The sequence below is a fragment of the Arachis ipaensis genome, chromosome B6 (genome assembly GCF_059453495.1).
Source record: "Arachis ipaensis isolate K30076 ecotype BB chromosome B6, ASM5945349v1, whole genome shotgun sequence".
Taxonomy (NCBI): domain Eukaryota; kingdom Viridiplantae; phylum Streptophyta; class Magnoliopsida; order Fabales; family Fabaceae; genus Arachis; species Arachis ipaensis.
Window position 1 is genome coordinate 8816219 of NC_142441.1, and position 27176 is coordinate 8843394.

The following is a 27176-nucleotide window of genomic DNA, read 5'->3' on the forward strand; positions in this document are numbered from 1 at the left end:
GGTGCAGAAAGAGGTCACCAAATTACTGGAGGCTGGGATTATTTATCCCATTTCTGACAGCCCCTGGGTGAGCCCTGTTCAAGTCGTCCCAAAAAAGGGAGGCATGACAGTGATTCATAATGAAAAAAATGAACTAGTTCCTACAAGAACAGTTACAGGGTGGCGCATGTGTATTGACTACAGAAGGCTCAATACAGCCACCAGAAAGGATCATTTTCCTTTACCATTCATAGACCAGATGCTAGAGAGACTAGCAGGTCATGATTACTACTGCTTTTTGGATGGCTACTCAGGCTATAACCAGATTGCAGTGGATCCCCAGGATCAAGAGAAAACAGCATTCACATGTCCATCCGGAGTGTTTGCTTATAGAAGGATGCCCTTTGGGCTATGCAATGCACCTGCAACCTTCCAGAGATGCATGCTCTCTATTTTCTCTGATATGGTGGAAAAATTTCTGGAAGTCTTCATGGATGACTTCTCAGTATATGGAGACTCATTCAGCTCCTGTCTTGATCACCTGAAACTTGTTCTGAAAAGATGCCAAGAAACCAACCTAGTTTTAAACTGGGAAAAGTGTCACTTCATGGTGACTGAAGGAATTGTTCTTGGGCATAAAATCTCAAACAAGGGAATAGAGGTGGATCAAGCAAAAATAGAGGTAATTGAAAAATTACCACCACCTGCCAATGTTAAGGCAATCAGAAGCTTTCTGGGGCATGCAGGATTCTATAGGAGGTTTATAAAGGATTTTTCAAAAATTGCAAAACCTCTAAGCAATCTGCTAGCTGCTGACACGCCATTTGTGTTTGACACAGCATGCCTGCAGGCGTTTGAAACGCTGAAAGCTAAGCTGGTCACAGCACCAGTCATTTCTGTACCAGACTGGACATTGCCATTTGAGTTAATGTGTGATGCCAGTGATCATGCCATTGGTGCAGTATTGGGACAGAGGCATGACAAGCTTCTGCATGTCATTTATTATGCCAGTCGCGTTCTAAATGATGCCCAGAAAAATTACACAACCACAGAAAAAGAACTACTTGCAGTGGTTTACGCCATTGACAAGTTCAGATCATACTTAGTAGGATCAAAAGTGATTGTGTATACTGACCATGCTGCTCTTAAATATCTACTCACAAAGCAGGATTCAAAACCCAGGCTCATCAGATGGGTATTGCTTCTGCAAGAGTTTGATATAGAAATAAGAGACAGAAAAGGGACAGAGAACCAAGTGGCTGATCATCTGTCCCGGATAGAGCCAGTGGAAGGGACGTCCCTCCCCTTCCTTGAGATCTCTGAGACGTTCCCTGATGAGCATCTATTTGCCATTTAGGAAGCACCATGGTTTGCCGATATTGCAAACTATAAAGCTGCAAGGTTCATACCCAAGGAGTACAATAGAATATAAAAAAAGAAACTAATTACTGATGCAAAGTACTACTTGTGGGATGAGCCTTATCTCTTTAAGAGATGTGCAGATGGAATTATCCGTAGGTGTGTCCCCAGAGAGGAAGCACAGAGAATCCTATGGCATTGCCATGGATCTCAATATGGAGGCCATTTCGGAGGTGAGCGAACAGCCACCAAGGTTCTCCAATGTGGCTTCTATTGGCCCACGCTCTATAAAGATTCCCGAGAGTTTGTACGTAATTGTGACAGTTGCCAAAGAGCTGGTAATCTGCCTCATGGTTACGCCATGCCTCAACAAGGAATCTTAGAAATAGAGTTGTTTGATGTATGGGGAATTGACTTCATGGGACCTTTCCCACCATCATACTCAAACACTTATATTCTGGTGGCAGTTGACTATGTATCAAAATGGGTTGAGGCTATTGCCACACCTACCAATGATACTAAAACAGTGCTGAAGTTCCTCCAGAAACATATCTTTAGCAGGTTTGGTGTCCCTAGAGTGTTAATCAGTGATGGGGGCACTCACTTCTGCAATAAACAGCTTTACTCTGCCATGGTTCGGTATGGAATTCGCCACAAAGTGGCCACTCCATATCATCCACAAACCAACGGGCAAGCTGAAGTCTCTAACAGAGAATTAAAGAGAATCCTGGAACGGACAGTAAATACCCGTAGAAAGGATTGGGCAAGGAGCTTGGATGATGCTCTGTGGGCTTACAGAACAGCATTCAAGACCCCTATAGGGACCTCTCCATACCAACTCGTGTATGGTAAGGCATGCCACTTGCCTGTGGAACTGGAACATAAGGCCTACTGGGCAACCAGATTCCTAAACTTAGATGCCAAATTAGCAGGAGAAAAACGATTGCTCCAGCTAAATGAGCTAGAGGAATTCAGATTCACAGCTTTCGAAAATGCCAAGCTTTATAAAGAAAAATCAAAAAAATGGCATGACAGAAAGCTGTCATCTAGAATCTTTGAACCAGGACAAAAAGTCCTGTTGTTTAACTCTAGACTCAGGCTATTCCCCGGGAAACTGAAATCCCGGTGGAGGGGACCATACGTGATTACAAGTGTGTCACCATATGGTTATGTGGAGCTTCAAGATATTGATTCTGATAAGAAGTTCATTGTCAATGGACAGAGAATCAAGCATTATCTTGAAGGCAACATTGAGCAAGAATGCTCAAGGCTGAAGCTAGATTAAAAAGCTCAGCAAGGTCCAGCTAAAGACAATAAAGAAGCGCTTGCTGGGAGGCAACCCAGCCATGGGGCAACAATCATCTAAGCATTTTGCCCGATTTTTATTTTTATATAAAATTCATTGAGACTAAGGTAAATCATTATTTTCATAAATCCACAGGGTTACAGAAGGAATCTGCACACAAGACAGAGATAGGGAGCTCACTGGCAAGAAAACGCCAGTGAAGGCCATTTTGGGCGTTCAGCGCCCAAAATGGGCATCCAGTGGGCGCTGAACGCCAGGAAGGATAGCAATCTGGCGTTCAACGCTAGAAAAGGGTAGCAACTGGGCGTTGAACGCCCAGGAGAGCAGCATTTGGGCGTTGAACGCCCAAAATAGACAGTGTTTGGGCGTTCAAACGCCAAGATGGTGAGGAGGAGCTCTCCTTCTACCCATCTCCTTTCTTTTCTTTTGCTTGAGGACAAGCAAAGCTCTAAGTTTGGTGTGCTTATCCGTGATCACTAAGATCATGGCCCCTAAAGGAAAACAACCCACTCCAAGAAGCAAGGACCAAGCACCTCACAGACTAGAGGAACATCCACTTCCAAACCTCAAGGTTGTTGAGTTCTAATCTTAGCCTTAACTCTGTGATAATTGTTCTTATTTTAGTTTTACCTTAGGAGTCATATAATAGTAATTAGTATCTATTTTGATTTTATCTCCAATTAAGTTATAGTCTATTTTTCTCATCATCATTTAACATGAATAAAATAGTAGATCTTTTGAATAAGAGGCAATAAAATTTCGAGTTTTTAATAAGAGAAATTCTAATTAGTTACATGTGGTGGCAATGCTTTCTGTCTTCTGAATGAATGCTTGAACAGTGCATATGTCTTTTGAATTTGTTGTTTAAGACTGTTAAATATGTTGGCTCTTGAAAGAATGGTGAACATGAGACATGTTATTGATAATCTGAAAAATCATAAAAATGATTCTTGAAGCAAGAAAAAGCAGCAAAGAACAAAGCTTGCAGGAAAAAAAAAATAGAGAAAGAAAAAGAGAAAGCAAGCAGAAAAAGCCAAAGCTCTTAAAATCAAAAGGCAAGAGCAAAAAGCCAAATATCCCTTAAAACCAAAAGGCAAGGGTAACAAAAAAAAAAAAGGGATCCCAAGGCTTTGAGCATCAGTGGATAGGAGGGCCTAAAGGACTGAAATCCTGGTCTAAGCGGCTAAACCAAGCTGTCCCTAACCATGTGCTTGTGGCGTGCAGGTGTCAAGTGAAAACTTGAGACTGAGCGGTTAAAGTCAAGGTCCAAAGCAAAAAGAAGAGTGTGCTTAAGAACTCTGGACACCTCTAATTGGGGACTTTAGCAAAGCTGAGTCACAATCTGAAAAGGTTCACCCAGTTATGTGTCTGTGGCATTTATGTATCCGGTAGTAATACTGGAAAACAAAGTGCTTAGGGCCACGGCCAAGACTCATAAAGAAGCTGTGTTCAAGAATCATCACACTGAACTAAGAGAATCAATAACACCATCTGAATTCTGAGTTCCTATAGATGCCAATCACTCTGAGCTTCAATGGATAAAGTGAGATGCCAAAACTGTTCAGAAGCAAAAAAGCTACTATTCCCGCTCATCTAATTAGAATCTGAGCTTCAATCAAAAAACTCTGAGATATTATTGCTTCTCAACCTATTAGTCTTCTATTTTATTTATCTAGTTGCTTGAGGACAAGCAACAGTTTAAGTTTGGTGTTGTGATGAGCGGATATTTTATACGCTTTTTGGGGATAATTTCATATAGTTTAGAGTATGTTTTAGTTAGTTTTTAGTCTATTTCTAGTAGTTTTTAGGAAAAATTTATATTTCTGGACTTCACTATGAGTTGTGTGTTTTTTTGTAATTTCAGGTATTTTTCTGGCTGAAATTGAAGGAGTTGAGCAAAAATCTGATTCAGGCTGAAAAAGGACTGCTAATGCTGTTAGATTCTGACCTCCCTGCACTCAAATTGGATTTTCTGGAGCTACAGAACTCGAAATGACATGCTTCCAATTGCATTGGAAAGTAGACATCCAGGGCTTTCCAGCAATATATAATAGTCCATACTTTGCACAAGGATAGATGACGTAAACTGGCATTCAACGCCAGTTCTCTGCCCAATTCTGGCGTCCAGCGCCAGAAAAGGATAAAAAACTGGAGTTGAACGCCCAAACTGGCATAAAAACTGGCGTTCAACTCTACAAATGGCCTCTGCACGTGACTCACTCAAATCTCAGCCCCAGCACACACCAAGTGGGCCCCAGAAGTGGACCTCTGCATCATCCATCATAGTCCACTCATATTTTGTAACCCTAGGCTACTAGTTTAGTATTTAAACAACTTTTAGAGACTTATTTTGTATCTCATGACATTTTAGATCTAAACTTTGTATTCTCTGACGGCATGAGTCTCTAAACCCCATTGTTGGGGGTGAGGAGCTCTGCTGTGTCTCGATGAATTAATGCAAGTATTTCTGTTTTCCATTCAAACACGCTTGTTCTTATCTAAGATATTCATTCGCGCTTAACTGTGATGAAGGTGATGATCCGTGACATTCATCATCTTCCTCAAACCATGAACGTGTGCCTGACAACCACCTCCGTTCTATATCCGATTGAATGAGTATCTCTTAGATTCCTTAATCAGAATCTCCGTGGTATAAGCTAGAACTGATGGCGGCATTCATGAGAATCCGGAAAGTCTAAACCTTGTCTGTAGTATTCCGAGTAGGATTCAAGGATTGAATGACTGTGACGAGCTTCAAACTCCTGAAGGCTGGGCGTTAGTGACAGACGCAAAAGGATAGTAAATCCTATTCCAACCGGATCGAGAACCAACCGGTGATTAGCCGTGCTGTGACAGAGCGCGTGAGCATAATTTTCACTGGAAGGATGGAAGGTAGCCATTGACAACGGTGATCCACCAACACACAACTTGCCATAGGAGGACGTGCGTGCGTGAATCAGAAGACAGAGGAAAGCAGAGATTCAGAGGACAAAGCATCTCCAAAACTCCAACATATTCTCCATTACTGCACAACAAGTAACCTTTAATTTATGCTCTATTGTTTATTCGCAATTCAACTGATAAACATAATTGACTTCCTGACTAAGATTTACAAGATAACCATAGATTGCTTCAAACCAACAATCCCCGTGGGATTCGACCCTTACTCACGTAAGGTATTACTTGGACGACCCAATGCACTTGCTGGTCAGTGGTACGAGTTGTGAAAAGTGTGATTCGCAATTTGTGCTACCAATAGGCTAAGAGAAGTCTTATGGCTTCCATTCGGGCAACAGGGGCAAAGGATTCATCAAAGTCTATTCCTTCTTCTTGGTCATATCCTTGTGCCACTAGCCTTGCCTTGTTTCTTGCAATGCTACCATCTTCTCCCAACTTGTTCCGGGATATCCACTTAGTGCCGGTCACTTTCTTTCCACTTGGCCTTGGAACCAACGTCCACACTTGGTTCTTTTCAAACTCAAGAAGCTCATCCTCCATAGCCTTAATCCAAGAGGGGTCACTAAGGGCTTCCTTGACGTTTTGAGGCTCTATTTGTGAAAGAAGGGCAATGTTTGAACCTTCATTTGCCTTTCTAGTGGAGGACCTTGTTTGCATTTCATGAGAGACGTTCCCAATGACAAATTCCTCAGGATAATTCTTCAAGAATCTCCATTCACGAGGTCTGGTGGACTTGGAGGCAGATTCAGTCACCAAGGGATTCTGTGTGCTGCTGTCTGCAAAATTTCCTTCAGATTCATGAGACAAAATGGAATTGTCTCTTGAATTTTCATCATTTGCTGTTTCTGGTTCAGCTTGTCTAGAATTTTCTTTTCCATGATTCTGAGCAGTTTTATCCTCCTTTTGAGCTTGATTTCCTGCATCACCATCTTCCAAAATGCTTTGCACCAAGTTAGTATTACAGAATGTAACATGTATGGACTCTTCAATAATTCTAGCATCTTGATGATAAACCCTATATGCTTTACTAGTTGTGAAATATCCTACAAACAAACACTCATAAGCCTTTGGATCAAATTTTCTCAAATTTTCTTTGTTATTTAAAACAAAACATCTGCATCCAAAGATGTGCAAGTAATCTAAGTTTGGTGGGTAGCCTTTCCAAAGTTCATAAGGGGTTTTCTTCAAAAATTTCCTTATGATTGTTCTATTTAAAATGTGGCAAGCTGTGTTAACCGCTTCAGCCCAAAGGAATTTTGGAACATTACTCTCACAAAGCATGGCTCTTGTCATCTCTTGTATGCTTCTATTTCTTCTTTCCACAACACCATTTTGTTGTGGTGTTCTTGGACAAGAGAAGTTGTGAGATATTCCAAATTCCTCACAAAAGGATTCAAACAAATTATTTTCAAATTCAGTTCCATGATCGCTTCTTATAGAAGAGATTTTCAAATCCTTTTCATTTTGAATTTTCTTGCAAAAATGTTCAAAGGCCGAAAAGGCTTCATTTTTGTGTGCAAGAAATAAAACCCAACCAAACCTAGTGTAGTCATCCACAATTACTAAACCATAATGTTTACCACCTAGGCTTTGAGTTCTTGTTGGACCAAATAAATCAATGTGTAGCAACTCAAGTGGTCTTTTAGTAGAGATGTCTTCCTTTGGTTTAAAAGAACTTTTTGTTTGTTTTCCCATTTGGCAAGCATCACAAGTGATGTCTTTGTCAAACTTTATCAAAGGAAGACCTCTTACTAATTCTTTCTTTACAAGTTTGTTTATTTGAAACATACTTGCATGGCCCAATCTCTTGTGCCACAACCACTTTTCAGATTCTTTAGAGTGAAGACAAGCTACATTTTGATCCTTTAGTTCGTCAAGAGTAAGTCCATACATATTATTGAAACGTTTGGCAACAAACATCACTTCATTTGTCTTTTCATTAACAACACAACATTCAAGCCTTTTGAAAATAACTAAATATCCTTAATCACACAGCTGACTTATACTCAGAAGATTGTGCTTTAAACCACAAACCAAAAGCACATCATCAATGAAAGTAGATTGTTCATTACCTACTTTTTCAACAGCAATGATTTTACCTTTACCATCATCTCCAAAGGTCACAAAACCTCCGTCATACTTCGTTAGTTTGATGAAGTAGGTTGACCTTCCAGTCATGTGCCTTGAACATCCACTATCCATGTACCACATGTCCTTTTTGTTCTTGGATGATAGGCAAATCTGCATGATGAGTTTCAAGTAGCCTTAGGTATCCAAATTAATTTGGATCCTTTGAAGTTAATCCATCTTGGTTGCCCAAGTGTATTGAAATCACAAACAACATTGTAGACTTTGTTTCCTACAACTCTCTTTTCAATGAAGCATTGTGCATATGAGTGACCAAATTTTTTGCAATTAACACAATGATTTTCTGGTGTGTGTCGCTGAAACTTAGGTGAGTTAAATTGCTTGAAGTGATTAAATGGTTGAAATTTTCTGGTTTTTGGAGGAGACACATTTCCTTTAACAAATTGATTTTTGTTATAATTGTTCCTCTTTGCAAAACTGTTTTCACCAGAATTTTTAAAACTCTTTGGATTTTTTGAAAATGAGGTTTTGTTATAGAAAAATGGTTTCTTGAAAGCAGCCTCATTTTTCGAAATATAACCCAAACCTGGCCGGTTTGAACTCGGACCAGTTCTTGGTGAAGGCTCAGCTTCATTTGTGTATTCTTCATCAGATTTTTCTTCACATGTTGAAACATATCCGATACCTGATTTGTTTGGTATGGATTTGGTATTTGATGAAGAGGCCACAAATTTTATAGAAGAAGTGTTAGAAACTATGTCTTCCTTGGCTATGTAGCCTAAACCAGATTTTTCAAATAATGGCCTTTGACTTGCAAGTAATTTATCCAAGTTGCTAGAACCTTGAGCAAATTTTGCTAAGTCACCATTCAGCCTTTTGATCATTTTATTTAATCTTTCATTTTCAGCAATTAACTCATGAGAAGGATCAACAATGTGCTTTCCTTTTAATTTTTCAAGTTCAGATTTTAAAAATCTGTTTTCTTCAATAATATCCAAAGCACATTCAGTTTTCTTTACTTTTTCTTTTAAAAAATCATTTTCAACTCTTAACACATCTCTTCCAGATCTACATTCATTGTATTTGTCAAGCAGTTTTGATGTATTTAAAGTGAGATCATCAATAATAGCATGCAAGTCCTCAATGGTCAAATCATAATAATTTACCTCATCAAGATTGTTGTTTCCAGCCATGAAGCAGTCTTTGTCATCTCCTTCAGATCCTTCTTCTTCATTTGAGTCATTCTCAAGATCTTCTCAAGTTGCCATGAGTACTCTCTTTCTTTCCTTCTTTCCTTTGTCCTCCTTTTTGAGCTTTGGACAGTTTGACTTGAAGTGTCCAGCCTCCTTGCAATGATGACACGTCACCTTGCTCAAGTCTATCTTTTGCTCATTTGAACTTGAACCCTTGTATTTGCCTTTGCTTTTCATCATCCTTCTAAATCTCCTAGCAAAGAACAAAAGCTCGTCATCTGAAATACCATCACTAGACTCACTCTCTTTTGGTTCCATTTGTGACTTGAGGGTTATTCCCTTTTTCTTTGAGTTTGTGTTTGTGTGTGTGGCTTCATAGGCAAGGAGTTTTCCTCTCAGCTCATCATAGGTTATGGGGCTTATGTTGTTACTCTCGGTTAGGACATTGGCAGTGTTTTCCCACTCTTTTGTGAGGCTTCTAAGGAGTTTTCTCACCAAGGTTTGTTCTGCATAGTTTGTACCCATAGCATCAAGGTTGTTGATTATGATTGAGAATCTCTCAAATGCTTCATCAATGCTTTCTCCATCCTTCATGCTAAACATCTCATACTCTTTTCGCAGCATATCAATCCTCGTTTCTTTGACTTGTTTAGTGCCTTCGTGTGTAACCTGGAGTTTTTCCCAGATTTCTTTGGCTGTCTTGCATCTAGACATCTTTCGATACTCTTCAAAGCTGATAGCACAGTGAAGAAGGTTGATTGCTTTAGCGTTCAGCTCTATCTTCTTCTTGTCATCTTCATTCCATTCAGCTTCTTCTTTCGGAGTCACCACTCCATCAGCACTTGTTTTTGTTGGAATCTTGGGACCACTCACAACGATCTTCCATAAGTTGTAGTCAATGGATTGGATGAAGATCCTTTTCCTTTCTTTCCAGTAGGAATAGTTCTTTCCGTTAAAGAAAGGTGGCCGATTGTTTGACTGGCCTTCAGTGAGGGTGTAGGCAACTGTGGTTGTGCCCAGATTGTTCTACCAATTGAAGGTTGTGGTAGGCTTAGAGAAGGGGGTTGAATCTATGCCTTCCTTTTAGGTTGCTGTTATTACCCTTTTAAAATAACTTTGCAATTCTGATTCTGTTCGAACTTAGCAGCGGAAATTTATGAGACAATTTATTTTTGTCTCATGAATATCAGAAAACAGAACATAGCAGAGAAGAGAAAAGCTAACACCAGCAAGTATCCTGGTTCGGTTGCCTTGTGCTATGCAACCTACATCCAGTCTCCTCCACAACTATGGAAGAATTTCACTATAGTTAACAGCATTACATACACCAATAACACAGGATTGACCCAATCCTTTCACACTCAAGTTCTAACCTAACTTGACATTGGCTATGCTAATACCTAACTATACCTCTTAGTGCTAACCCAACTAAGAAAGGGATACCTTACAGGTACAAAATACAAGACACAATCATACCTAAAGAAATCAGAAAACAACTCTAGGCTTTTCTCTCAAGTGTATCTCTCAGCCTTTTTCCACTCATGGCTTTTTCTCAAGCTTTCTCACAATGCCTTTTCTCTCAAGAAATTACAGAAAGATAAGCTTAGAAAAGTACATTACAATCAGTAAAATATGAAGGAGATTGACTTCATCAACAGCCTCTTTGCTATGTGAAAAACTAGCTTTGTAAACCACTGATTTAGTTCTTCAGTGTTGGCCGAATGCTTAGTTGGATACCGAAATACCCACATTAATCGCAGGTCTGATTCCAGCATTGAATAGATCGGCGAATAAGAATATTTGGCCATCTGTAATAGAAATCACATTTGTAGGAATATAAGCCGAAACATCTCCCGATTGGGTCTCAACTATTGGCAAAGCAGTCATACTTCCTTTACCTAACTGAGAACTTGATTTAGCGGCTCTTTCCAAAAGACGTGAATGCAAATAAAAAACATCTCCCGGATAAGCTTCGCGACCTGGCGGTCGTCTTAATAGAAGAGACATTTGGCGATAAGCCTGGGCTTGTTTGGAGGGATCGTCATAAATAATTAAAGTGTGGCGTTCGCGGTACATAAAAAATTCAGCCAGAGCTGCTCCCGTATACGGAGCGAGATATTGTAATGTAGCTGGAGAATCCGCAGTTTCAGCTACTATAATAGTGTATTCCATTGCTCCCCTTTCTTGTAAAGTGGTCACCACTTGAGCCACAGAGGATGCTTTTTGACCAATAGCTACATAAACACATATTACATTTTGTCCTTGTTGATTGAGAATCGTATCTGTAGCTACTGCTGTCTTACCTGTTTGTCTGTCCCCAATAATTAATTCTCGCTGACCACGCCCTATAGGGATCATTGAATCAATAGCAATAAGTCCTGTTTGAAGAGGCTCATATACGGAACGTCTCGAAATAATGCCGGGAGCTGGAGATTCGATTAATACTTATAATATAAAAGGATTAATCGTAGAAATTAGTCGTATAAATAGAATAAATAGAATAGTATTGAATAGTATTCAATTTGAGAAGAGAATCTTTATAGAGGATTTCGAATAGATTCGAAATTTAATAGATTAATAAAATCTATAAATCTGAATATATTACTCCTATTGAATATTCAAATTCATTTTTCTATTACTATCTTTTTTATTTTGTGATTTTATTCTATAAATTTTTCTTATATTGTTATAAAGATAGTCTATAATCAATAGAATTCAAATATACTTAATATGACTCAATGGATCACTTTTTTCGATAAGTATTTTTTATGGATTCTACTCATCCTATTCCTATTAACTGAATATATATATTCAGTTAATAGAATGAGTAGAAAAGAGTCTATTGAGGAGTATAAAATAGAATCTAATTCTATATATAATAATATATTATTAAAATAATAAAAAATAGAAAGAATGAATGTAAAACGTAGAATTAAAAAAATGGATTGATTTCGCCTTCTATTTCCGCAAGGAACATAGGTATGATAATACACTTTTTCATTTTTTTATTTGGAAAAAGAAAAAAAATCTTTTAAGCTCTGCTAAATTTTTCACAAAGGGAAGAAAGCATGGAGCTGAAATAACTCACTTAAAACCCCTTTTAAAGGATTACGCGGTACGATTGAATCAAATAAGCCCTTTTGGAATAAATATTCAGCTACTTGTGAACCTTCGGGTATTGTCGTATTCAACGTTTGTTCAATTACTCTTTTACCCGCAAATGCAATGTAAGCATCGGGTTCGGCAATAATGATATCGCCCAACATGCCGAAACTGGCGGTCACCCCACCAGTAGTAGGAGATGTAAGGATGGATACATAGAATAACCTTTTCTTTTTTTGATACTCATATAAAGCAGAAGATATTTTAGCCATTTGCATCAAGCTCAGACTTCCTTCTTGCATACGTGCTCCTCCGGACGCACATACTAGAATAAGAGGTAAAAGTTGATTGCCAGCATGTTCGACCAACAAGTAGAGGAACTTCACAGGGAATACTTCACAGAACACAACTCTGAAACTCTGGTTTTCTCTCCTTGTCTCTGAATGAACAGCAAGCTTCTTTTTTATCTCTTTGCATGTTCCTTGGTTCTTCTTTCAAGGTCAACACCTTGAGCCTTGAGCTTCACCAACCCACTGGCTCACTTTTTCTTCTTAAGCATCAAAGTAGGACCTTTGCTTCTGACTTCTCCAACTTGACCAAAAGCCATGAAGGAGTGACCGAAATTGTTTTCCAATGGTCAACCAAATCTGAACCATTGATATGCAACTTGGTCCCCAAGAATCTCTTGTGACCGTGGATTTGTAGCAGTGAGGAACAGAGATCAACTTTTCCCTTGAATTCCATTTTCGGATAGAGCAAAGAGTTGGGAAGAAGGGATGAAGATCTGATGCATGCAAGATGAGATGGATTACCTTTCTTAAGCTTGATTTGGTTTGGAATTTCTGTTTTAGCTTCTGTGCTTCAAGCTTCAACTCTCTCTCTCTTGCTTCTTTGGTTACTAGCTTAGTGAAGAACCTTTTTCTCTCTTTCTCTTTCTTACTTTTCTGATGCCATGATTTGACTTGATTAGAGAGGAGAGGAACGTTGCTTACTTTGGAGGAGTGAAGAATTCAATCTTACAAGAGAAGCTTTGTGGGATGGATACCGGCTTGGATCCGGTTTTTATTAAGCAACCCGTTTGGCCTATTGGATCCTTTGGCTTTGTTTCTTTTTGGGCTGTGCTTGTTTATTTACCCATCAGCCTTGCTATATTATTTTCATACCATTTGGGCTGCTTAACTTGAATTATGGCCTGCAACATAACATAAATAATTAGCAATGTATACTTATTAATTAAACAACTTTAATTATTTATTTTGCCAAAAATAATGTTTGTCATCACTAATTAATTTAGTTAATTTCTTAACTCAACAGATTGTCCGTCCATTAAAATGCAAAAATTATATCTCAACCCTTAATAATTTATTATTCTGTTGGACACAAGGTTCTGAGAATCGGACCGGTCATCAAACCATTCTAGTCATCGGTTCATTGGTTTATTGATCCAACCGGTTCAATTGGTGGTTCAACTCAAAAAATCGTTTTAGAATAAAATAATAAATAAATTATAAATATACAAGTATTAAGTTGAGGGTATAGGGTAGTATGAAGTTTTTTCAATGGAGTGGTGAATTACTCTGAAGTTTTTCCAAGGGAGTGGTGAATTACTCTTTTAGGATTTTCTTTTTTATAGTAAATACAAAATTGCCAGATGAAAACATGATACCAAGCAAGTACAATTCCTCATCAGTACACAAAATGTTAAAAGAAATATCTCACAAGAATAGGAAGAATATCAAATGAATTATTATAAATCCAACTGAAAAAAATAAACATAGTACTTGAATAAACAAATTTGATAACATTATTAATAACAAAGTTGGCAATGGACTAGTGCTAGAAAGGCTTCACCAAATGAAGGAGCATGCAGGCTTTAAGACACAATAGACTTGGATTTGTGCAGCAACATTTTGGATGAGTTGCTTTGAAGACTATTTGGTGAAACTAAGCTTTCATGGTGAAACTAAGTACTTATAACAGACAGAAACAGTTTCTCAAGATACATAAATAAGTGCTCATCCTCTCTAAAAATGACCATAAGTCTCTTTACCCAACTCAAAATAAACAACTATATCTGAACTCAACAATTAGCCTTCAGCACCAAACATTACAAAACATTAACCAATAATCACACTAAACCTGCAACCAGCAATTACAAAACAGCAACTACAAAACAGCAACAAACATTGTACATTATAAAACATTCCAAATCAATGATGATACTAAACCTGCACCCAACAACCAGCAATTACAAAACAGCAACAAACATACAAAACATTACAAGAAAATTTGAACAAAAATTTTAGAAATTTCAGGAACTTTGTTTTATTTGAACTTTGAAGTAATGAAGTGCTGCTACAACTTGAATATTTTGACTAAATGGATTTAATTCAATTAAAATTTCAGGAACAAAAAATAAGAATCTTATTATAAAATTGATTTTCATTATTGGCCATAGCGGAAAGAACACTCTTCCCATCATCCTTCATTTCATTATTATTCCGATAATGTGAAGATTAAAATCAAATTAGCTCAAATTTCTTTAATAAAATGAAAATATGAGAAACATGTCAACGAAAATGAGCTGCAACCGAATAATCGAATCAAATATAATTATTATCACAAATATAGGGTATGATAAAGGATGAACTAATATTCAAATAGTCACCATCACGATTCGCGATTATGGGTCCCTTGTAATAAGCTGTTGATATCCATTCAGAATTTTCATCAAAGTACTACAACTTTGAATCTACGATAAATGCTTAAAAGCAATCACAACTTCACAAGCTGAATAACAAAAGACCAATACACAAATTTAAAAAAAAAATGAAAAGCTGATTGAAACAGGGGAAAAAGAAATCCAAGGGTCACTTTCGCTCTCATCCAAGGCTGTGCTGGATTGGAAACAACCAAAAAACCTCAAGCAGCCTAGGGGTTTTTTGGGTTTGACAGCTCAAAATCAAAAACAAATTCACTAACCTTCCACTGACAGCAGGACGACGGCAGAGACACGACGGCACAGCAGCTGGAAGCCTTGAACAGGGAAGTCACCGACGAAGACAGGACGACGTGCCGAGCTAGAAAGCCTAGAAGAGAAGGTCTGGCCGTATGGATTTGGGACAGGGGAAGGAGGAAGCCGCGGAGACGCCGACAACCACGGACGGCGGCGATAGTTCCATTGACGAAGCTGGATTTTAGGTTTGGCTGTTTGGGAACCTTAGGGCTTGAGTGTGTGGGTGTTTGGTGTGTGTGGGGGTAGGGGGTATGCGGGTGAGGGACTCGCGTGGGGGTGGGGATTTTTTAATTTTTAAAAAAAAAATGAAAATGACGTCGTTTCTTAAGAACTGGTCGATTTTTGGTCCGGTCCAACCGATCAGTTACCGGCCAGTTCAACAGTTTTAAAAATGACAGTTTTAAAAGGAGGATCAGACCATTTTTTATGCTAGTTCCTGGTTGAATCGGTATGATCGGTCGGTTCGATCCAATCCGATTTTCAGAATATTAATAAAAAAACTTTCCTAGAACGGGGGAAAATAATTTTAAAAAAATGAAGTCAGTTGACTTTGTGAGTAGGGAGTAATTGTCGAGAGGCTAAATTGATGAAGACTGATATTGATCGATAACGATGTGAAGTTTTTCGCTCACTTTATGCTTGGATGGTTTTCAGTTTTCACTCAACACAACTTCTATATATATATATTCACTTTGCTCCTTTTCATTGAACTATATAAAAGATATTCTCACTATTTGGTCATGCCATATGCCCTGTTAATTTATCATTATTTTCCGAGCTTTCACAACAATTTTTTTTTAAATATTTTGTACCACAATTTCTTATTATACTCATAATCAATAAATAAAAATGTCATTAAATAAAAATTTGAGTTACTAGTCATTCTTATTTTGACAGATATTTCTCTTATATTAATTGTGACTATACTTTATATTTTATGAACAACATTAACACCAAATAAAACCTATATTGATCAAATCATATCATTGTGGAACATTTTTTTTCCAATATTGGATTATTAGAATTTAGGAGTTAGGGACACATTTTTTACATATCCATAATATTATAATATCCTTTAAATATCAATCTTAAATCAAAATATCATCTTTATCACCATATTAAAAATAATTTTTGAGCAAAGTCTAATAACTCGTTTTTAAAAATTACATTTAACAAATCAATGATAGTGAACACCAAATTCATCAGCTATTAATAAAAAGAGTTTTGATAGTTTGTATTCTAAAGATATGAGTTAAGCATATTATAAAAAAATTGTTTTATAATTTTTTTTTATGTTTTAATGCATTAAATACATCAAAATTATTATAAAATTTCTATTATTATAACACAAGTTAATTAAATTCTAATATAAAATATGTATTAAAAATAAATTAAATAATACATATATTTATATATAAATATCTATTTTTATAAGTAAATATTTGATTTTAGTAGTTAATTTTAATAAATAAATATATAACATAAATACAAAAAAATAAAAAAATATTATAAAAAAATTTAATACGATTATTCAATCTAATTCATACATTAAGATGACATAATGAATTTAAAAATTAATTTTTTTTATTGGTATAACAATATATGATTGATTATTTATGCAAAATTATTTTATACTAATAATGTATAATAATTAAATTTTATAAGTTTTAAATATTAAATTAATAATATATTTTTTCTTATTTTTAAAATTAATTATTTACTTAACATTTTTCAAAACTACAGAAAAAGATGTGTATGTTATTATAGGTGTGTTTGATACTACATACAAATACAAAATATAATACAAAGACGCTTTAGTACAAAAAATTGTTTGAACAAAAAAAAATATATAAATATAATTTAAATTATTACATCAGAATTTTTTTTTTTTGATACATACTTTGATGATTATTTATTTTATTATATTATAAATGGCATGCACTAATAATATTATATGTAAATTCTCCCATTTAAATTTTTTTAGTTATCGTCCAAAAAAGAACCTTCTTGATTTACGTCGTGAATTCACAATGTAACGAATTTTTCAAACTTTACAATTTTTTATTCCAAAATGTAACTTTTAAAATGAGGATCGGAGTAAATGTCTATTGACATCATGAAAATGTTATATTACTCTACTAATTAGAAATTCATATAAAATAATTGTTGTTTAATTAAAACAATTTTTAAATTATATTAGAATCGTTTATGCATTCTTTTAGCTTTCAATATATACATATAGATGTCGTTTTTCAATGAATGATATTTGATCAAGGTATATCTTTTTAAATTAAATGTATAAGATTAGAATGATAAACCACATTTTCTACTAGTTATACCATTACAAAAAATAGAGTAATTATCGACGGCAAAAATCGACGGCCAAATTTTTCGTCGATAATTTTCGACGGCTTGTCGTCGATAAAATAAAAAAGAGATGATTAAAAATAAAATATTAAAATTGATGACGATGTCGTCTATTATTTTAGTAACTTTCTAACCTTTAAATTCTATCGTCACATTACCGACAAAAGAGTGGTTGAAAATTTTTTTTTCTTTAAAATCGACGGACTAGTTGTCTGTTTTAATAATTAAAATATCGACAACTTTTGCCGTCGATAAATTTAGACGATAGAGATCTCTTTTTTAAATTGGACAGACGGTATAGATTTATTACATAAAATAGACGACTGGAACGTTGATTTTTATTTTAACTAAAATCGACGCTAGAGCCGTCAATTTTTATCAACAAAACATCACTCCCATGTCTGGCTTCCCGCGTCCTTGTTTCACTCATTTCCCCCAAATTTAACCCCAAACCTTTGTAGAATCAAAGTGAAGACTTCAGAGTGAGGCTTCTTCTTCTGCTCCAACACCTGAGAATATAGACCAGAGACGGAATCACAGTCACGTAGAGAGGTATAGAACAGAGCTTCTTCTTCTCCGATGCCTGAGAAAATCCGCCGGCCTCCGCCTGAGAGCAGAGCTTCTTCTTCTTCTCCTCCGCCGAACGCGCTGCTGCGCCATCCTTTTCATGTGAGTTTCTCTCTCTCTCTGTCGCTCGCGCTCTCTCTCTCTCTCTCACTCTAGCACATTGTGATTTGTGAATCTGCATGTAAGTTCTTCTTCTTCCACAGACTCGTCGTTGCAATGTCTTTGCCAGTCGCCGTCATTGTGAGCCCGATGCCAGAGCATGTCGCCTTCGCAGCTTCTTGTAAGTTCTTCTCTGTAAGTTCTTCTCTGTCTCTATCTAATTATTATATTTATTTTTGCAATTTTTGTATCTACTATTTTTATCATGAAATTTTGAATTTGCATTTGTTAAACTTAATTAGCATAATAAATTCATCACATTACTTCAACTTAACTAGTTTGTCACAGTTTTACAATGTGATTAGATAAAACAAAATCTTAAAAAAATAAAGAAAAACCACTTGCTTGCTTAATATTAGGAAAAGGTAGAGTACTAACTTAAAATTCAATTACAGATTTCAAGTAAGGAAAGTATTGTGTATTATTTAATTAGGGAGCCACTTAGATAAAGATGGCACCAGATTCGATGGTCCTAGAACGTTTGGACCACTTAATGGTCCCATAATAAAACATGTTTTTTAAGTTTTTTAACAACTGCTAAATAGTCTTTTTCTAAATTTAATTACAAATTAACTCCATATATTTTATTTAATTAGAAAAACTTTTTTTTTAATTTAAAAATTATTATTTTATCAATTATCTATTATGTTTATTGACAATCAAAAACAAAAAATAACGAATTAGATCTTCCATTGATTGTAATAAAATTTTTGGTCATTCCAATTGATTTAAGTTTATATTTGATCCGTAACGTTCGTCTAGGGGTGTGAAATCGTGTTTCTTTCAGAATCAATCGATTAGAATATCAAAACAATCAATTGAATTTCAGGTTTCCCATAACTCAATCGATTGGACTACAGGTTGTTATCACAAAATAATCGATGAAAATTGCAAGGTTGCAAGGTTTTCGCAAAATCAATCGATTGGTCATATTACCCAATCGATTGAACGATGACTAAAATGTGAGTTTTTAATAATTCAATCCATTACTTATACTATCCAATCGATTGAATACTTCATAACAACCTGAGGTATCACAATTCAATCGATTGGTTGTGTTACCCAATCGATTGAAGTCATCAAAATAATATGGGTTTCCAAAATCAATCGATTGGTTGTGCTACCCAATCGATTGAATTGTGTATTACGCCGTTTTAAATTTTCTTATCGTTAAAAAAAATTATTATCTTATTATTCATCTATCTTATCTTTAAAATTCTATCCTCAATTTTAAGGCTTTATACTCTAATTTTATCTTTTCCTTAATATTAACATTATAAATTGATGAATAATCTATCACCAATTATTTAATCCCACCATTGGAATCGTGTATCAATCTCTTTGATTATAAAAAATTTCATTATTTTTCTTTAGGATATCCATCTACTTAATTTCTAATTTTTCTTCATTTTTTATCCGTCTATTTAATATCCAATATTTGTTCATCATTTAATTGATAATCACAGTAACAATAAAGGTCCAATCAATTTTCTCGTGAATAAAATCTCTAATTTTGCAATTATTCGTTTCGAAACTTTATTCGTGAAATTGATTGTGTAATGAAAAAGTATTTTTTTTATCTTTTATTAATTCACAGACATTGAAAAATACAAAAAAGTAAATAAATTTTAATATTTTTTAATATTAATTAGCTAGCAATCAGGGACAGACCCAAAGGGGCGAGTACCAGCCTGGACCCCCAAAATTTTAAGAAACTATACTTATATATAAGATTTGTGTTTAAAAAATAAAAAAATATTCTGTAATTTAATAGTTTTATATGTATTATTGTTCACTATGCAATGGATTTATGTTTTAATTGTTTAATTCACTAATTTTTTTACCTAACTAATTTAATATCATACCCTCAAGTCTTTATACCTTTTAAATTAGTTTTTATGTAATAATTTCTATATTTATTTTTAAAAAATATCATTTTTTCTTTTATATTAATATATTTAACATTCATATTTTTATATTAATAATAACTTACGTAGTTATATTTTGGTAGTTACATTATGTACTTTAGATATTATTTTCTTGTAAAAAAGATAAATTTTTCTTCTAAATTTACGTTGTTAAAAGAAAAATTTTATAAAAATATCTTATATCTTGTATTCTATAAGGGTACTGTGTCTTTCAAATAATTAATAATTTATAATTTATTTTTAAATTTTTTAAAATTTTTGAAATAATTAATTTTAATTAATAAGATATGTGATAATTTTTAACTAAACACGTTATAAATTATTGGTATTTTATAATTTTATAATGTACTATTGATATTGTTATATTTTCTTTATGTAATCATCGTATTAAAAATAAAATTGGCCAACAAAATTATAATTATATATAAATCTTTTAAAAAACTAACTCCAATAACTATATGTTAATTATTTTTATAGAATAAAAAAAATTATTTAAAACTTGGCCCCTCCATATTAATTCTCTGGATTCGTCCCTGCTCGCAATATTAGAATCTATTTATTTTTTGTAATGTTATAAGATGGAGTGTACTGAATTCATTGGACATTTTTAAGATGTCAGGTATATTTACGAACACTAAAATGAATGAGCAATACCAGGAGGACGATGACATTAACTAACAAGAAGAGCTAGTTTGTGACCAAGATATGATGGATGAACAGAATGAATTTGAACAAGATTTCGGCGATGAATTTAATACGCATGGTTTGGGTTTAATAGATAGCGAATTTCAAATTTCAATCGATTGGATTACATTACCAATCGATTGAATTCATAAAAAAACACATTTACATCACTTCCCAATCGATTGAATTCTCATACCAATCGATTGAATTGGAGTCACGTACAAATTTCAATCGATTGGGTAACAAAACTAATCGATTGAATTGTGAGACTTCGAGTTACTTTGAAGCTTCAATCGATTTGGTAGCACAACCAATCGATTGAATTTGGCAAATCCATATTGTTTTGATGAATTCAATCGATTGGGTAACACAACCAATCGATTGAATTATTAAAAACCCACATTTTAGTCATCGTTCAATCGATTGGGTAATATGACCAATCGATTGATTTTGCGAAAACAACCTGTAGTCCAATCGATTGAGTTATGGAAACCTGAAATTCAATCGATTGATTCTGAAAGAAACACGATTTCACACCCCTGGACGAACGTCACGGATCAAATATAGACTTTAATCGATTGGAATGGCCAAAAATTTTATTACGATCAATAGAAGATCTAATTCGTTATTGTTTGTGTTTTTTATTGTTAATAAACATAATAGATGATTGATAAAATAATAATTTATAAATTAAAAAAAGTTTTTATAATTAAATAAAATATATGGGGTTAATTTGTAATTAAATTTAAAAAAAGGACTATTTAGCAGTTGTTAAAAAAATTTAAAAAATATGTTTTGTTATGAGACCTTTAAGTGGTCCAAACGTTCTGGGACCATCGAATCCTTTGCCCCTTTTCTTTGGTTCGGAGAAAAAGTTAATCAACTCCTTTTGACTGGCTATATATATATATATATATATATATATATAACAAATGTATTCATATAAGAATAAAACGACAATTGTACCCACGGAAGGTAGCTTCCGTGTGCCAAAAATATTCTAACGGACCAATTGTGTAACCGATACTCTTGGCATACGGAAGCCATCTTCCGTAATTATAATTGTCGTTTTATTCTTGTATGGGTACATTTATCAGCATCTGTATCTTTTATGGGTACAATGGTAATTTATTCATATATATTTAAGTTTTTAATATATGTAATATATCAAAAATTTAAAAACATTTATCCAGATATTTTTTATGATATTCTTAAAATAAGTTTTTAAAATACATTTTAGCAAAACTAAAATTTATAATTAATTAGCAGAATTATTTTAGTTGTTTTTCTTTTAATAAAAAAATTAATTTTAATACACTGACAATATAAAACAATTTTATACGTACATGCATCTAAATATTTGCAAGTCAGATATCAAAATTAAACTCGATAAATACATAACTTTTTAGTAACAATAAGTTTTTCTTAGGATTAAACTATATTTTATCTCACTTTAATTATATGTATTTTTTTTGTTTTCGAAGAATAGAAATAATCATGTGTATATGTTTTAGGAACAAATAAGTATCATAAACTTTTTAGAAATTAAACTAATATTATGTGTATCTTTTTTAAAGATTAACTTAACATGACAAGTTTTTCTCAAGATTAAACTAATCTTTTGTGTATTTTTTTTTAGAGATCAAATTGAAAACGGCTAATTTACTCTTTAAACAATTAAACCATTAGGCAATTGATGTAACATACACCACACATCTAAAGACATTTCACATTCTCACTTTAAAATTGGAAGACATTGTAACTGTACCTGAAAAAGCACAAAAGGCTGCTTCTACTTATTGGACACTATCCTAGTTTCATGCTATACTGTACAGATCAGAATACAAGTACAAAATTACATGACATTCATAAAACAAGAAAATATATCATCTTTATGTGGTGGTGGGAGTGGTAGCTGTAATGTAATTTGTCTCCATGACCATGATCATGTCACCCTTCAGTATTCTGAGAACCTAATACAAGCAAAAAAACAAACAAAAGATTTAGGATTACAGCATGTAGCTGATTAAATGAAAGTAAAAACTTGCTTAGAAACATGATGGTTTTGTTCACCTGTGACATGCGTGGTCTGGAATAAGGATCTCTCCTCATGCATAATGAAGCTGCATGAAGCATGCAATAGACCTCATTTTCTGCATAGTTATTTGCCAATCTCGGATCAATTAGTTCCTCAATTGCATATTCTGCTAGCAATGGTCGTGCCTTCATAATACAAGTTTCATATTAACATTTATACTCTTGAAATGATGCAAAGATCCTACATAATATAAGGTGACTATTCACATGCAGTTGTCTTCATCTGAAGATAATAGTTAAGAAATGTTAAAAATCATCTTTGCATGAAGACAACTCCACGTGAATTTTCACCAATATATTAATAGTCCTCCCTTAACTCACCCATTCAGTAAGACATTGCTGCCCCTTCGGCCTGCTAAGATCAACAGCTTTTCGTCCGGTAACAAGCTCCACCAATACCACCCCAAAGGAGTAAACATCAGCCTTTTCTGTTATTTGGCCGCTTTGAGCATATTCAGGAGCCAAATACCTAAAAACAGAACAGAATATCAACAAATTAGAGCATAGTTAGTTGCATGTTTGTTATATTACAATGACAAGTTAGATGATGAAAAACTAATTACCCAAATGTTCCAATCACTCTAGTTTCCACACCAGTGTCTCTATGTTGCTGCCACCTTGCTAGCCCAAAATCACCAACCTTGCATTGCACAATTCAACACAATGTTCTCATGAAAAAAGAAACTGCAGAGCATGATGTGCTAAAGTTCTTCCTTTTCACCTACCAGTGGCTCAAAATCATGGGTGATAAGAATGTTATTCGGCCGCATGTCACGGTGGATAATGCAGCCTACTCTGCACTCCTCATGAAGATATCTCAAGCCCCTAGCAGCTCCAACGGCAATTCTTTGACGTGCTGACCATTCTAATGGTTCCTGTTTTTTCCCTGAAAAAATAATGTCAGTTTACAATTATATGAACTTAGCATCTAGAATTACTTCAATAAGTTCAATCCAACTCAAAAGTTAGAAGCAGAAGCAAGTAAAATTACCATATGAGTGTCCAAAGATCCATTACATATGTACTCATAAACCAGCAACCTTCTCTTATTCTCAATACAGAATCCAATGAGCATTATGCTGAGCACAGCTGAGGACTTCAACCTCTGAGCAAAATTCAACATCACCCTGAGAACTAGCGAGTTTATGCTGCTTCACAGAAATGATTTGTCCATCAGGTAAGACCCCTCTGTGAACAGAACCAAATCCCCCTTCTGCCAAGAAATTAGCTTGAGAGAATCCACTCGTAGCGAGTACTCGGCATAGCTGAACCACCTTGGAGGTTTCCCAAAAACAGGAGCCTTGTGTTGACATATTGAACACAATGGAGGTGGAGCAGGTGGAGCATTTCTTGATAATGTTATTGCTTCTCTTACATTTCCATTCAAATCCCGCTCACTCATGGCTTGAGATCTCCATTTCAGCTTCTCTTTCTAGCCTTGAGAACTTTTCCATCAAAGCTCTAGCTGTGGATGTTTGATTCTTGCTATGGCATCCTTCTTCTCTGCATTGAGATGATTGTTTGCATAAAAGTAAATCTTTGATCCATGGTTGGAATCTCAAGGTTGCTGAGGATAGGGACAACTTTTCGCTGTCCGAGTCTGAACTAGCATCAACAACTTCATTTTGTTTAATAGTTTCCTCTTTCTTTGACTCACCATTATTCATCTCAGAAACAAAGAATGGTGAAGTTCCAGGATCAGAGCTTGAAACAGATGAAGTACCGGCTTCAGTCGCCGTAGAAGGCGTCCCTACATCTGGACTACTAGTTGGGGTGACAACTGCTCCTTTTATGGAACTCAAAGAATCATTCTTATTCTTGGCTTGTCTTCCAAGCTTCCCATCTTGCTTGGAATGTAATGGAGCTGCTTCTTCAAGATCCTTCTTTTGTGATCCATTCAAATTCAACCGGAGCACTTTCGCTTGGGATTGTTTCATAACAACAATGTTGCAATGCAGCTCTTCCATACACTGCTTTTCTTCTTGTTTTAGCTGCCTGCAAAGAAAGCAAAACCAAAATAAATACCAAAGGCAAAAGACTATCATCTCAGATCAATAAAATTGTAAACCAGGAGTTAAGAATTCATCAATTTTGTTATCACTAATTACTTGTCTAATACAACCCAATTGGCTTGGGCCTTTCTAGCTTCTGCAGCCACTGCTCCACAAGGTGATCCGGAAACAATTTTAATCTTGACATTTATCTGTTGAACAAGGAAAACAGTTTTAAAATAATGATACTGAAACAGCATCAAAGATGAACCTAACAATACATACATCAAAGGATTCTAACCTTATTTGGATCATAGATGTCATGGAGCTGAAGAATCATCTGAGAGAAAGAATCAGTAATCTCACTCTTCTGCTCTGAACTAGTTGGTGAATGAGATTTCTTTTGGGTGTTGGCACAGTCACCGGCAAACGTTGGAAAACCCCATAATCTTCTTCCTACATATTTGCACAAAAATATTGGTAAAAGATACCAAACAAAATAGTTATGTTTCAAAATTCTCAATCAAGAACAATAACAACTTGAATGCTAGAACCTGTGAGTGCCACATAGGACAGCATCTAAACTATTCAGTACTTTGTAAAAGAGAAGTATTATCTGACAAAAAGGAAAGAAAGCACAGAAACAATGAGCATATGGAAGCAAATAGAAGGTTTACCAAAACTTTGTGAAGAAGGCACAACCACTATTAGTGTAATGCAATCCCCAGGTTGAACAACATGAGTCAGAGACCAAACAAGTGCTGTCTTTGGAATTTCCTTTGATGCCTTAACAGCAACAATAACCTTCTCAACACCATCTGAACTTTTTTCTTCCTTCCCTCGCTTATGCTGTTCTCGACTCATCACCACCACCACCACCAACAATCCCACAAAAAGCTACAACAGGTTTCAGTGAATAACCATCAAAGACATGTATTTGTATATCCTAAACAAGAAGTTGGAGAAGCATATCAGATGAACATGATCAAAGTCACTCCTTTGGCCCCACCCCACCTTTTCAATCATCAAGCAATAGCAGAGAAACCAGTAATAAGACCCTTTTAATCAAATGCAAACAAACCCTCTTTTTAACTTCCTCATGAACTTGATTTTTCTTCACTCAAGAACAAGATGGTTTCTGCATGTAGCTAGGTTCCCAAAATAGTATCAAATCCGTGAAGAATCCATGTGACCATTTTGGCTCAGAAAGCAACATGCTGCATTCCCCAGCTCACAGTGCAATGTAGATTTCAAGTGTGAGAAAAAAGAAATCCATGAAGATTGAAAAGCACTGCTCACTGAACCAAAGAACATGCCTTTTCAGTTTTGCATTGGCTTTGCCTTTGAGCCTTCAAATCAACCTCCAAGTCAAAACATGGATCCAACTAGCTGGATTTAGTGTTGACATGACCTTAGAGGAACCCCTCTACACCAAAAGAAACAGTAACCATGAGTTTCAATTGCCACTGATATGACTTAAGATAAAGGTTATTTTAGCTCTCAGCCACTCAAAGTTCAGTACTAGTTTTTTCACTCTGCACAGTCCCAAATGTCATTTCAATTAAAAAGTAGAAAAACAGTGAATTGGATGAATGAAGAAAAAGAATAAATCCAAAACAATGTGAGAGACAAGCCACAAGAAAGAACTGGTAACTGACATCTTGTTGATTTAGAAGATACAGAAACATAATTTGGCAACTATCAAACAAAGAAGAGAAAAAAGACACTAGGGATGAGATCCAAACCTTTCTTTTTCTCTATTATCATATATTGTTTTTCTATCACTCTACTCTATTGGACATTGAACATTAAGCTAAAAAATAAGAATACAAAACAAAGATATCAACATATCATACACTTTTCTGTGGGTAAAAAACCTAAACAAGTTAAAGGGAGATCAATTTGACACAAATAAGCCAAAGCAAAATCTGATTCATCAATCAACCAAATGACATTTCTATATAGTTCGAACTAAATAGGTTCGAACTCACTTTGCACATAATTCGAACCAAATAAGTTCGAATTACACGTATAAACCAAAGCAACATAATTCGAACCAAATTGATTCGAACCCTAACTTGATAATTCGAACCTAATAGGTTCGAATTACACTGAGCATATTTCGTACCAGAGTGGTTCGAATTAGTGAGGACCAGAGCTGTATATATATGGTCTGAACGTCAGTTGCTTTCATTAGAGGTGGTTTACATGGCTAGTGAGGAGAGTTTCGCAGTGTTGGTTCACCACAGAGGATCCATTAAGAAGAAAACTCGTTCCGGTGTGAAGTTCACTGATAAGGATCTTCTCTGTATTATCGTCACGCCTACGACGAGGTATGAGGACCTTGTTAGCTCTGTACTGCTGAAACTTGGTCTGAAAGGT

General features: G+C 35.1%; 1 protein-coding gene and 1 pseudogene across 3 annotated transcripts; both read right to left on the reverse strand.

Annotated features, from left to right (window-relative positions):
* Positions 1-22405: 22405 nt before the first annotated feature.
* Positions 22406-23934, reverse strand: LOC107645654 (inactive protein kinase SELMODRAFT_444075-like). 2 transcript variants are annotated; one of them, XM_088489378.1, is made up of 6 exons: positions 23795-23934; positions 23529-23689; positions 23367-23443; positions 23125-23272; positions 22780-22929; positions 22406-22679 (listed from the first exon to the last, which is right to left on the reverse strand). In XM_088489378.1, exons 2-6 carry the CDS (start codon positions 23571-23573, stop codon positions 22599-22601), a joined length of 501 nt encoding a protein of 166 aa, XP_088345504.1. In that variant the 5' UTR covers positions 23574-23689; positions 23795-23934; the 3' UTR covers positions 22406-22598. The 2 variants fall into 2 exon arrangements, with proteins under 2 accessions (XP_088345504.1, XP_088345505.1); XM_088489379.1 differs by lacking the exon at positions 23795-23934 and having other exon boundaries at positions 23529-23704.
* On the reverse strand, positions 23669-26620 carry LOC148554555 (inactive protein kinase SELMODRAFT_444075-like; annotated as a pseudogene). The gene is made up of 5 exons (XR_015885908.1): positions 25472-26620; positions 25096-25250; positions 24912-25006; positions 23795-24798; positions 23669-23689 (listed from the first exon to the last, which is right to left on the reverse strand). The product of XR_015885908.1 is annotated as an inactive protein kinase SELMODRAFT_444075-like (transcript).
* Positions 26621-27176: the final 556 nt, after the last annotated feature.